Source organism: Sorghum bicolor, chromosome 1 (assembly GCF_000003195.3).
Source record: "Sorghum bicolor cultivar BTx623 chromosome 1, Sorghum_bicolor_NCBIv3, whole genome shotgun sequence".
Taxonomy (NCBI): domain Eukaryota; kingdom Viridiplantae; phylum Streptophyta; class Magnoliopsida; order Poales; family Poaceae; genus Sorghum; species Sorghum bicolor.
In genome coordinates this window covers 3,750,873-3,764,822 of record NC_012870.2, presented here as the reverse complement: position 1 = coordinate 3,764,822, position 13,950 = coordinate 3,750,873, and the positions used below count along the sequence as shown (strand labels likewise).

Genomic DNA, 13,950 nt, shown 5'->3' with positions numbered 1-13,950 from the left:
CGTCAACGATCCGCACGAGCCGACGACGCTTCGGCGCTTGGCTGCTCTCCGCCGGTGGATCTGCCGGCAACATCGGTGTCGGCAAGGGATCTGCCGGCAATGGCCTTTTCTCCGCTACCCTCTCCTCGGTGGTCGGGACGGGGCGGGCTTGCTCCTCCTCACTGCTGGTGTAACGAGTACACCTAGCAGCATCGTCTTCTGGCAGGTCTTCTCCCGCAGGATTCTCCATCCCCGGTGCCAGTGATACATACACTGTGCACCGGTCGACATCGCCGATCTGCAAAAGCAACAAAGATGAGTCAGCTACAGACTATATACGAATGCTAAAACAAAATACTCTGCAACATACCTTTGGTGCTGGTCGGCCTAACTTGAAGGCTTGCACCCGATCACTGCCGCGGATGAAGCCTCCGTCCGCAAAGTTGAACAGCTCGTTCAACAGCCGTTGTACCTCCGCCTTCTCCAAGATCTCCGGTCGCATCCTGGTCGGGTCCACGCTTCCGGCATACTCGTACGCCGAGTGCACCCTCTTCTGGCAGGGCATCACCCAACGACAAATGAAGTTGCCGACCACGCCAAGCCCATCCAGGCGCGACCAGTCGATCAGCTTCATCAGATCCGCCACTTGACCGTCGAACTCCGGGCGGTCGGTCCAGCTCACCCTCTTCTCGGGAATGTACCCCACGTCGCAGAACGTGGAGCTGCCCGGTTCCTCCCTGACGTAGAACCACTTCCTATACCATTCGGTCAAGGAAGTGTTCCATGGACAGTGCAGGTAGTGATTCTTCATTCCATCACGAAGGTTGAGGTACACTCCACCTGCAACCTTGGAGCCTCCAACTGCTCCCTTCTTCCTCAAGCAGAAAAGGTAACAAAAAAGATCGAAGTGCGGCTCTATGCCAACATAGGCCTCGCACAAATGAATAAACGTGGAAATAAGGAGAATTGAGTTCGGGTGCAGATTGCAAATCCCGATCTCATAATACAGAAGAAGACCTTGGAGAAAAGGATGAACCGGAACCCCAAAGCCCCTCTTAATGAAATCTTCGAACACGACGATCTCACCGGCACGAGGGTCGGGGAAGCTTTCTCCTTCCGGTGCTCTCCAGCCGCCGAGCTCCGAGCTGTGCAGGAGTCCCATGTCGACGAGGTCACCGAGGGATTTGGTGGTGCTGCGGGACTTCTTCCACTCCTTGGCCATCAGTTCAGCCCTCTTCTTGGCGTCGCTCTTCGCCATTGGAGGTGAGAAGTGGATTACGAAGATGCAGGTGATTGAAGGAGGCGAAAATGGAAGGCTTGAGGGCAATGGCAGGGTAAGGAGTACAGGCGGAACTGTCAGGCTTTTATAACCCGCAACTCCACCTCTCCCACTTCCCGTATTCTCGGGAAGTGGGCGGGCCATGCGGCGGATGCGGCGTTTCGGTTTATAATGATTATAGACAATTAATGCGGCGGAGTTTTCGTACCAATTGATGGTTCCCTTTTTCTCAAACCACGCAAAGGGCGGCTGTACAGTTGCCAGGCGCAACTTTTCATGCGTCCATCTGACAACCCATCAGGAGGTCTCGTCATGTCAACTTTAACTGAAAAGATCGTTTCAATAAAAAGAAGACAAATATGCCAGAGAGTCAACAATCCGGGGACTGCACCGACCACCGAGCACTTGATGCTCGGGGACTGGTCGCCCAGTCCATCAGCTCGGAACTTCAAAGACTGCACCGACCACCGAGCACTTGATGGTCGGGGACTGGTCGCCCAGTCCATCAGCTCGGAACTTCAAAGACTGCATCGACCACCGAGCACTCGATGCTCGGGGACTGGTCGTACAGTATAGCAACGCAGAATACTAAGCAGCGCACTTGGCGCCTGGGTACTGGTCGTCATACTATTATTTATGTTCCCAATCATGCTTGGGGACTTGTCCAACGGACCCTACGCTGTGCTCGGGGACTGTGCCGACTACCGAGCACTACATGCCCGGGGACTGGTCGACCAGCCCACCAATTTGAGAATTCGGGGACTGTACCGACCACCGAGCGTTATATGCTCGGGGACTGGTCGATTAGTCTATTTCAATTGTAGACGGACTGGTAGATTCAATTTTTTAGACCTTGCTACAAGGCTCATACTTCGCCTTCCAGCAAGCTCGGGGACTACATCGGTACGATGCATCTGGCGATGCATCTCAGTTTCAGAATTTCTTTGCAGACTTTTCTTTTGACCCTGGCACCACGTGCCTACGTCACCTACTACCAGGCTCGGGGACTAAGTGGGCACACTTCACCAGGAAAGAAATCTTTTTTAATTTAGAGCACCATGCATTCTTCGAACAACTCGCTTCTTCGATGTCAATGTTGATCAACTGTCTTTTGAGTTGGTCAAAGAACCGTTGCAACTGTTTGGGCGACTTTCCCACTTATTGAAGACGTCAAGTCTCACTGATCGAAGAAGCTCAAGACGGCGTGTTACATCACAATACATGGTGCTCGGGGACTAGCTGTGGGGGTATAAACCCCTATACCCTTACGGCTAGACTTCGGCCAGGAGGCTTGGCCCATTACGAGACGAGTTCAAGGCTTGATCCGACAACCTGGAGTTTCGCGCAAGGAAACAAGATGTGGAGATCAAGCAGGATTCTAGTCGGTTAGAATAAGAATTGATATCGAATTATCCATGGCAATTGTAACCGACTAGGATTAGTTTCCAGATCTGTAACCCTGCCCTCCAGACTATATAAGGAGGGGCAAGGGACCCCCCTAGGACATCATATTCTCTCAACACAAATCAATACAACCAGACGCAGGACGTAGGTATTACGCCAACTCGGCGGCCGAACCTGGATAAAAAGCTTGTCCGTGTCTTGCGTCACCATCGAGTTCGTAGTTTGCGCACCGTCTACCGATAAACTACTACCGTGGGTATACCCCAAGGTAGACTGCCGACCAGCTTTCGTCGACAAAAGCGACCACTCTCCTCACCCCTCGAAGAAAGAAGATATTACATTGGAACAGAAACTGCAACAGGCCGTACAACAGCCTACACGAAACGAGCAGCCAGCGCAGACAGGCCCCTGTACCCCGCTGAGCACCACAAGTTCAGCTCTTGCTGGATATCGTCGGCGAGCCTCGACGCCGTTCTCTGAACCCCTGAAAAGTCCTAGCGTTTCTCTCCTTCCAAAGGTTCCAAGCCATCAAGAAAAAGAAGGAGTCGAAGCCGGCCCTGAAAGGTTTATCGATAGTCTTACTTGCCTGCAGCCACCAATCGATAACTGACTGCTCGTCGACGATAAGGTGCCCCAGGTGAAGCCTGCGAAGCAGGATGCCCCCAAACCTCCCTAACACATCTCAGAACGAGATGGTCCATCGTTTCTGGGCTCTGGTCGCAAATGATGCAAACGTCGCTGTTCTGCAGTCCATGGCGGAACCTCCTTTCCGCAGTCCAACACCGCCCATGAAGGATGAGCCAGACGAAGAAACGAACCCTTGGCGGAGCCGCACGGAGAGGTAGTACAAGCACACATTGTAGGAATGCTAGCAGCGCAACGCACCATCATGAGCACAAATGCACATCACATTTAACAAGTACTTGCAGCTAGCTAGCACGCGGCTGGTACATGAGCACACACATAAGCTGGATTCACACACAAGCACACTCCCGGACTCGGACCTCGGGAGCCCTAACTTTTACAGACTCCAACCTCTCTGCGCACTGCAGCCACACACAGGAACACACGAACATGCCGCACAGACAGCGCTACAAAGCACGTTATTATTGTTGCTCCTACATGCCACGCTCACGTACCACCGGCAACACACGATTGCATCTAACTAGACCAGGTCGTGCGAACGCCATGCACCCTTGCTCGGTGCGCTCACGACCAGACGTCACTACCATGCCTCCCGCAGGCCAGCTCACGGCGTGACGCCTCCAGCGCCCCCTCCGCCGTAGCCGCCGCCGAAGGGGGTGCCGCCGCCACCGAAGCCGCCGAACGGGATACCGCCGCCGCCGCCGCCGAGGGGCCCGAAGCCGCCGACGCCACCAAGGGGGCCGACGCCTCCGACGCCGCCCCCGACGCCGCCCAGCGGGCCCGTGACGCCGCTGAAGACGCCCCCGCCGTTGTTGCCGAAGCCGACGCCGTACCCGGCGCCCACGGCCGGGAAGCCCGGGAGGTCGCCCATGCCGCCCACGCCCACGAAGAGGTTCTTCTTGTCCGCCACGCCGGCGCCGCCCGAGCCAGTGTTGTGGTCGTTCTTGGTGCCGGCCGACGCAGCCGGGACCGGGAGCGAGGCGGTGCCTCCGGTGGACGTGGAGGAGACGCCGCCAGGCACGGGCACGGTCCTGGCCGCCGCAGCCGGTAGCGAGGTGGTGCCGGTGGACGTGGAGGAGACGCCCGTCACCGCCGGTACGGTCCTGGCAGCCGCTGTGGCGGCGTGCAGCGCCAGCGCCAGCGCGACGCAGAGCATTGCGAAGGCGATGCTGCCCTTGCTGGCCATGTCTCGGACTCTCGGTTATCTCTCTGCGTGTTTGCTTCTGTTGCGTTGCGTTGAGGTGCAAGTCGGGATCGATCGGGTATTCAGGAGGTTGGCAGGTGGAGAGCGGTGAATGGGAGTAACTGAAGGGTACACTAGTATAGTACAGTAACTGCGTGGAGAGTTTATATTGAATGTTTGGACACATATAAAATACTAAATGTAGATTATTTATAAAAATTAAGAACATAGCTAGAGAGTAATTTGCGAGACGAATCTTTTGAGTATATTTGGTTCATGATTGAATAATAATTATTAAATAAAAAAATACTATAATACCTATAAAACTTTAACAATCCAAACAAACACCTCTAAGTGGCGGCAAAATAAAAAAAAAGGTCATTTTTGACAAGTAAAAAAAAAGGTCGTGCTGTGCATGAGGTGAGTCGTGTTCCTGTTCGTTCGATTCGTCCTTGGTTGGTGGGTTGGTTTACTGTGCAGCAGCAGCTGGCGAGCCGCGAGTGGGACTGTGGAGGGGCCACGAGGCCCGGAGCCTGCACCTCAGATCGATTTGGAGCGCGACGTCGATCGGTCCACGGCACTACTAAAATTGCCATTTTACGAATGTCAACTATTCGATAAACATTTTACATGGAAGCGATATATTTTTTCACTTTTGGCTAAGTTGGCACGGATAATAGGCAGTGGCGGAAGCAGAATTTTAATAAAAGGTACACCGCACCAACATTTTACATTCGTTTCGGTAAATCTACTTAGCAATTTAGTAAATAATTCTAAATTTATTTCTGCAATTCAGTATAAGTCTATAAGAGCGCTAAATAATATAGTAAATCTTAAATTTGAGCAGTAAGTTTGAAGTAATTGTTTGTCCATTCTCAGAGGAATAGATGATCTGTTGTCCAAATTCTATTTTGTGGCAGAAGTAATTTGTAGTGCTTAGATATATAATTTGTAGTGTTTCTCACATTGCGTATACTATATGTACTACGTGCATTACAACGGGGTCAAAAAGAATTCATCACATGTCTGGGATGGTTGGAAAAACAAAATAGCCGTGTAACACACTAACACTTGCCCTAAAAAAGCCGTGTAACACCAGTGGAGGATTGCATCAATGGCTGACTTGACTAGTGGCAGGGGCGTCTAGGAGTCTGTGTAGGCTGTGCGATCGAACTGGACCCTCAAAATTCATGGGTCCCAAAATTTACTAAGTGTTTTAAGTATATATAATAATTTTAGGTTTATTTTAATTAGCACAAAGACTCAATAAACGTGGCCTGCTACTTCATTTGAGAGAAAACACATTAAGTCCATGATCATGAGTTAGAAAAGTCTATGGCCGGTAATGTTTTTCACATAAGTTTGTAACCTTTCATGAGTTTGTGACTTCGTCCATTAGACTTGTTCCTCGCCCTTGGTGTTGTTCGTCACTCAAGAGTCGAGACCTAGTAGCAATCCTAGACGGCCGGACCCAGATTAGGACGCTAGAAGGAGATCATTGTCTGATATAAATTCCATACATAATTCCTATTTTATTTAGATAATCTTTTATACATTGCCTTTGTAATATATTGATATTTGATATTATCTTTTTTAGATTTTATCAATAGATACTGGGCCTCCACTTGTTTTGAACTGGGCCTTATCTTTGTCCGGGATTTGTCGGAGCCCGATATTTGAGCACGGCCAAATTGTTGGTGTCAACAGGTAGGCACTGCCACGTAACTATTTGCCATCATATATAAAGAAAAAAAATATCGAGGGAAGAAAAAATGATTTGGTATGGAGATCGACTCTAGGACAGTAGGACCAACTGGGACTTTTTTTTACAAAAGTTTTTTTTTTTCTTTTTGAGAAGAGCCTGCTAGGTTTGGATCACTCTTGTATTGGGCCTAGGCCCAACTAAAAGCTGCGCCTGCTCCCTCCACTATAGTGGGCCTATGCCCAAATGCCCGCCGGAGCTCTCGGACACGACTTGCCAAAACACGTCTTCTGTGGGACATTTTTTTTTAAATGGCACAACCAGAACCAGGTGCTTGTAAATGGGAGGATGACATGGTGTGTACTTTTCTCTAAACAAGGTTTATGTCCATATGTTGTATCGAAAATTAAAAACAGTACAATAAGAATTGAAGTTTGAACTGTGTATTTGGATGTGATGCTCTCAACATATATTCTGTTTATAGCCAACCGTTGCTATTATGTAAGTGTTCATAAAACATGACAATTAACACATACTTCAAGTTTTTTTTTTGTGAAATCAAAACAAATTAGTTCATAATACACTAATCGTGTTCACTACGACTATCTATTGTATCGTGTCTTATTTGTTATATACTTAAGATACTTTTGTGGTTTTGCAGAATTAAAAATATCCTGGAGTTCTCATCATAAGCCAATACTTAAAATAACAAGTCCTTCTCCAGCGTTTGTCTATCATGGGCATAAGTCAGGTACGAACTCAGAAAATATCTCAATTGCAGTCTGGAGCATTATATGGATTATAAATTACAAATTGGAAGTACATGTGACTATGAGACAACATTTATGCTCACGATATTGATTGTTTTAAGTTGTCCATTATTCCACGCCGCCATGAATTGCAGGACAAGAAAGTCAAATAAATCTCCATTGTATTGTTAACTACTTTTTGATAACATTGGTCATTACATCGATCCGCTAGAGTGTTCAAAGTAGCTTATGTCTCTGTATTACGGAATACCATCTGAAAGTATAGTTTTTCACATAAAGATTGTCATGGTTCCATTTAGGGCACAATGTTATGACAAGCTTATATTCTGATTGAAAATGGAGAATTTTTTAATCTCTTGTACGGTATCTCGACTTTTAACTAATCTTGAGTACGTATGGTATATCTCTATAAGCTTTCCTTGAGTGCAGTACCATGGACAGAACCATAATATCTTTATGTGGAAAAAAACTATACCTCCTTATGGTATTCCATGTGACATAAAGACATAAATAGCTTTGAAACACCCTCGGAGAATGATATAGCGACCTATGCTATTAAAAAACAGTTGATAATTGATTTATGCTATAGAGGTATTTTATTCCGTGTTATGCACAACTCATGGCGGCGTGAAATAATGAACAACTCGCACCCATCAATATGACGAGCATAAACATTGTTTCATGGTCATATTTAGTTTCTAGCCTATACAAATTGCACATGAGATAATTTTTGAGTTCATATATAACTTCGCATAAGGACTTTTTGACATAGATATTGACTCATGATGAAAATTTCAGGAGAGTTTCAATTCTTGCATAACTCTAAGACTATCTTAAACATATCATAGATAGTTGCACTAAACACGATTAGTGTAGTATTAACTAGTTTGATCTGATTCACATAAACATTTGAATTATGTGTAAATTGTTAATACTTCATAACACTCAACTAATAGTGACTATTATCTACAAATAGAATGTTGCGAATGTCACTCGAAATATCGTTTTCCAATGGTATAAGTATGACACGTGTCCAAACTTGTCTCCATTGCAACGCAGGGACATAACGCTTATTAGTGGTGGTACCATGGGAGGCCTCACTAATCACTGGTGCCAACTCCTCCGGACCGTCAAATGCCCTATACTATTGTGTGCCGTTGGCCCGTTGCCGTAAAAGTCATGGAATCAAAAGCCACAGCAATTCGATCCCTGCCTCTGCCTCTGCGTGCAGCGTGCGACTCCATGGGCGGGCGTTGGCTCATCTTATCAATCACTGAGATACGCTACGCATCTGCTGAGCTTTGCTAGACGTCAGAGGCTTGCAAGAATCTATTTCGGGGGTACATCTGCAGCTCCTGGCAAACTTACATTCAGTCAGAGCTCAGAGGTAAGACGAACACAACACTCAACGTGGCCCTTGGACATCCCATTTTCTTTTTTTTAATTAATCAGAATGCTCTGAAATGTGCTGCTTCAAAAGTTGAAATGCCACTAATTAATCAAAATGCCCTGAAACTGGAGATATATGAGTTCATGTTTCAACAAATCCAGATTTCTAGGCCTTTTAGTCCTAGCATATACTGTATGCACTGAAACTAAGCTCTCAGTTGTTTCCAAGCAAGTAAAATACAGCGTACAAAGAGACACTACATTGGAAGGAAGCTAGGATGTACTCCATGTACGCACTGTTTTTTGATCCCAAAGAGTAAAAAGCAACGGGTCTGTGCTTGCATTGGCCCCAGGCCCCAGGGTGCCTCTTGACTGGAGGCATCCAACGCAGGAACAGGATTCATCTCTGTCTCCCCTTTGCTCTGCATCTGATAGAGTTGCAGTGAACAAAGCACTCGCACACAATGCAGTGTATCTTCAGTTCTACTAGTAAGACACAAGATGACTGGTCAATAGGTTAGCCCCCAGGACCAGGAGCCTTCATCTTTTGGACAGAAACCACAGCTCTTATATGTCACAGAGTCACAGTGCCCCACTCTCTCTCTCTCTCTCTCTAGCATCCTTGTCTGCTTTAGAACTCAAGCAAGGCCACTTTGCCTGTTCAAAGCTTCACAAGAAAAGAAGTTAAAGAGACAAGGTACAATGGAGGAGAGGGAGGAAACAAAAGAATAGAAAAGGCAGGCTTGCTGCTTTGGCAGGCTGGCTTGGCTGGCGCTTCTTCTCTTTCTCTTTTTTCTTACCCCTTCTCTCCCTTTGCTTTTAACCTGCTCCTGGTTTGTTTGTTTGTGGCATGTTTGATGCAAAAGATTCATGTTTTGTGGTAAAAACTAGACCCGCTAGAGACATTCACAAGACCTGTAAGCTTGAATTTTTGGCAAACATATTTTGAAACAAAAAAAGAAGATAAAGTTCTGTAAGAGAATTGTATGTGCCGGTGCTTCTTTTCAGAATTCAGACCCATGACTCCTTTAGCAAATTGATGATGTGCTGCTGCTGTGCTGCAGAGTGCAGACCATACAGTGCAATGCAAAAGAATGAACACCTCAAAGAAAACAGGGTACTGCTACTGAGATGTATAAAGCAGCTGCGGCCAAAAGAGAGAGGAGGAAGAGCTCTTGCCCACATCCCTTTGCCAAGAATCTTTGATGCTTGCTTGTTTCCATGTGAGAGGGAAGCTTGATACTTACTGCTCTCTTTACAAAAAACAAACCCCCACTGGTAGAATCGAATAGCCTTTGTTTCCCCCCAAAAAGCTAAAGTTTTCATCATGCTTAAAACTGTCTTAAATAGCAGTGCTTAGAAGAAGATAGGCCACCTCCCCCTAGTTACACCCAACATCCCAGCCAGACCCACCACAATGCACCTCTTGTCTGTTCCTCTTCCTCCATGCAATGCAATGCAATGCAATGCAATGCAATGCATCTTCTGTTTGCTTGCCGCTCCCAACATGTGGCCGGCCTCTTCGGAATCGGAAGCTTCCATGCCTCGGCATGCGCGCTGCCGACGTCAAGCTCGGTCCGGCGATCGTCCTGACTTGCCGGTTCCCCTGGAGAAGGCACAAGGATTTGAAACCGGATTAGAAGGGGAAGAAGCCTGAAGCATGGACTGAGTGAGAGCACATTCTTTGTTTCAGCAGGTGATGCACTGAAACCGTTAAGACTTTTTGTTGTTTATTTATCATGATGAACCGTGGTGGTGCGCTTTGTTTGACTGCTTTCATGGATGTAGACTAATGATTTCAAGAATGATATGTGCATCTATGTTACTCATTGGGGGAATAGGACTTACTCCTATCTGCTTGCTTTTGCTGAAAGATTAGCATATCATCATAGGGGAATGTGGGAGTGATGAGGAAAAGGAGCGCATGGCATCTTTTGCTCATAATATGATTCTCCCTTTGTTTTTCCCTCCCTTCCTTTGACTCATATATTTATTTATGTTATGTGAAATATTAGTTTCTTTTTTCTTTCTTTTCTGACCTATATATCCTACTTGAAAATCTTCAGACAAAACATGGTAAATGGGTGCATATGGTGAGACAAACTAATTACATGTCTGAAAAAAATAAACATTTTGTGGCTATTACACAGCACACTGAAGGCACTGCAAAACATTCACCTTAGACTACATGCCAGCAGACAGAAACTGGTGAAACAAGAACATTCCCTTCCCATACCGCAAACCTAAAGCCCTAAACAAACAAGTTACGATAAAAATGTCGTGTTGGAATTCTGCTATTTCAAGTTGGATGAAGGCTACAGACCTACAGTATTTTGTTGCTTCAGCATACGTAGTAAAGAAGCCATTTTTAAGTCTAAAACGTCTAGTTTCAAGAAACCTGTGCATTGGTACAAAGATAGCAACTGCTTTTGTGAAGTGGCAAAATTCCTCATGACAAGGGGGAAAAAAAGGACCAACTCAAACACCAAAACCAAGCTTGCAGTGCAGTAGAGTAATCTGTAAATCGAAGTACCTGTTGTGGATAGGATCAGGACCATTGGGCACCCTTCTCTTGCTGTCCTGGAAGGGGTCATCAGCCTTGAAATCCTCCAGAGTCCTCTGCCCTCCAGCGCCTCTGCCCAGCATCCTCCTCCCGCCGATCGCCGCCGGCACAGCCGCTTTCTTGATGTCGTCCATGACGAACGACATCAGAAGAAGCGCTCCAAACAAGATGGCCAATGCCGCCGGCGCCGCCCGCCTCACGGACACGGCCGGCCTTGTCATGACACCCGCCGGCCGGTGGTCGCCGCGCAGCGTCGTCTTCTTCCGTGAAGTGGCCTCCTCCTCCTCCTCCTCCTCCTCTCTCCTGGCGACAGGACAAGGCTGGTCTTCTAAGAGCTTCTTGTCATGGGCATGGGGTGGCGCAAATGCGATGCGACGCTGCTGCGGCTGCGGCTGCGGCTGCGCAACGTGACTGCATATTATAATGTGGGGAAGTAGCAGCAGGATTTGTGTCAGTCGCTGTTGCGGTATTCTTGCTTCTTGTTCTGTTCTGGCCTCTGCCTCTGGGGCTTTCTTTTGCTTTGGCCGATTCTGCTGTGCTTTTGAAGGACCTAATGGAGGGGGGAGAGTAGAATCAAAGCAAGCTGAGCCATGCTTGCTTTTATTGCACTTTGCTTTTTGAGTTATGTTGTTTTCCTAGCTTTCCCTTTTAATCCCTTGTTTCTTCTTGTGATGAAGAGAAGGGTAAAAGACAGTGGATGAAGAAAAAAAAAGGTTTGAGAGGCACTGCAGCTATCAGATCCTTAAGGCTGCCCCTGTTCTCCCTCAAGTACATTCCTATTGGAAGGTAATTCAGGTCATATGTGGAAAAAGAAAAGGAAAGAATTCATCTTCGAGTCATTCTAGGAGAGAACAGCATGACACATGAGAGATTGCCATGGCTAAAGTGATGTTCAAAAGCAGCAGCTCCAAATCCAAAGTGAGCAGCACCCTGAAGAAATAAACTTCACTTTCATGTGATCTGTCACAATCCTTTTGAGTGTCCTTTTTTTCTTTGGGTGAATTGGTGCCATGTTTGCTGTATACAAATGCTCCTTCACCAGGAAACAAAACTGTGGTTTTGATTCTCTGCTAAATAAATTCCCTTTGATATGATATTCTGAGCATGCTCACTGAAGGAAGCCCATTCATTTCGAATATTACCTGTATATATCAGTGTAACAACAAGATTTTGTTGGATTGCTGCTTCCTTCTTGCTGGTGACCCTACATATGGAATCAAGTGACTGGCCAAATAGTAATTATATATTTGTTTGTCTCTCTCCTTGCTCTTGTGCAGGAGGCAGGGTTTCTTTGGCAGATCAAAGCTTGAGGCAGGAGACTGAGGCCAAAGAGCTTCTATATTGTGAAAAGGGCCAAAGAAGTTGGTTATTTTTGAGACAGGCTGACACAGTCGCTGTCCTTAAATCCACTGTGAAGCTAGACAACAAAATAGTAAAGCAAGCAGGAACAGAGAGTTGCATGCCACAGTGACACTCCAGCCAGCCTACTGTGGCGCAGTAAATCACAGATTACAGCTTATCCAAATTGCAGTAAATTCAGGACTCATGTAATACACGAACAGAGTTCAAAAGTTCTGAACATTATGAATGTCACTCATCCGATATCACTCAAATATATGTACAAGAAAGTGTGAAACTGCATGTTGCCATCTACCAGATGGGAATCTTCTACGAATTGCAACCTGCACATATTTACATCTCTTGTTGTACTGAGGCCTTGTTTAGTTCGCAAAAATTTTCAAGATTCACCGTCATATCGAATTTTTGGTCGCATGCATGAAGCATTAGATATAGACGAAAATAAAAACTAACTGCACAGTTTACCTGTAATTTGTGAGATGAATCTTTTGAGCCTAGTTACTCCGTGATTGGACAATGTTTGTCAAATAAAAACGAAATGCTACAGTAGCCAAAAACAAAAATTTTTGCCAACTGGCCTGCTGAGTCTTCTGTGCCAGGCTGCCAGCCATGTAGACCGGGCTATTCTCGCATAGAGTAAGCCTGATGCAGCCCATGACACGCAAATCTCGCCCTTGTCAGACAAAACATCCTTCGCTTTGCGCCGTGCTTGATGCAGTTTTTTTTTCACATGAATCCACTTGGGTGCAGACCATTTCTCACGCTCTGTAACACTACAACCCTACACTGCTTTCACTGCAAGCAAGCGACATAGATTCCACAGTCAGGTTGCATTTGAACATTCAGAAAGAGAGAGAAAAAAAAGATAACGAACGTCAGGTTCAGAGGCCACGCTCTGTCGCTCTCCATTGCTGTGAACTCGTGAGGGATTTTCGGTTTGATTCAACAACTATCCCTCAATCACCGTCAGATTGGAGCGGCGAGGCCAGCGCCTCCGCGAGAGATCTCCGGCAAACGACGGCGGCGCGCATGGGAGAAGAACCGTCCCTTCCTGTTTTTTTTTTTTTTTTTTTTTTTTTTTTTTTTTTTTCAGGTGAACAACCGCGGGCTAGCGGGCCGACACATAGGTTTAGGCCCAGCAGCGGCAGTAGCCAGTAGGTTATTTTTGTTTATTTCCGTTCCACAAAGGTTTTTATATGTAGGCAATATAGTACCGTATTGTGGGAATATATTCTGTGAGCCACATTTAAAGGTGTACTAATCTGCTAGCAAAAATGCACCCCCGGTAAGGGGGGCACAAAGCTATGTATGTGTAAAGACGATGTACATACTCATGTATGTATGTACAACATGTATGATGATATACACATGTATGATGTATGTGCAAACATGCATAGCGGATATACACGGTGCTAGAAATTAGCACAAAGCATTTTAATTATATTAATATTTTGTCCCAAGTTTGTGATTAGTTTAAAAAATGTGTTTTATATTAAACTTGCTATTGCTAATTTTACCACGATTATCCTATCTTTTCATTTATATTTGTCAAATTGTATTTTTTTGCTCCCTAAAAGCCTAAAAAATATTTTTAATACTAGGTTTGCTAATTTTATCACAATTGTTTCATATTCTCGTCAAACTGTTTTTTTAGCTCCCTAAATGTTGAAGACACGT

The 13,950-nt window shown here is 46.0% G+C and overlaps 2 protein-coding genes across 2 annotated transcripts; both read right to left on the bottom strand.

Annotated features, from left to right (window-relative positions):
- LOC8061142 (glycine-rich cell wall structural protein) lies at positions 3,553-4,746 on the bottom strand. Its single transcript, XM_002463668.2, has one exon. It carries the CDS (start codon positions 4,491-4,493, stop codon positions 3,912-3,914), a length of 582 nt encoding a protein of 193 aa, XP_002463713.1. The 5' UTR covers positions 4,494-4,746; the 3' UTR covers positions 3,553-3,911.
- LOC8061141 lies at positions 8,494-11,302 on the bottom strand. The gene is made up of 2 exons (XM_002463667.2): positions 10,885-11,302; positions 8,494-9,957 (listed from the first exon to the last, which is right to left on the bottom strand). The coding sequence occupies exons 1-2, from the start codon at positions 11,133-11,135 to the stop codon at positions 9,918-9,920; spliced, it is 291 nt and encodes a 96-aa protein (XP_002463712.1). The 5' UTR covers positions 11,136-11,302; the 3' UTR covers positions 8,494-9,917.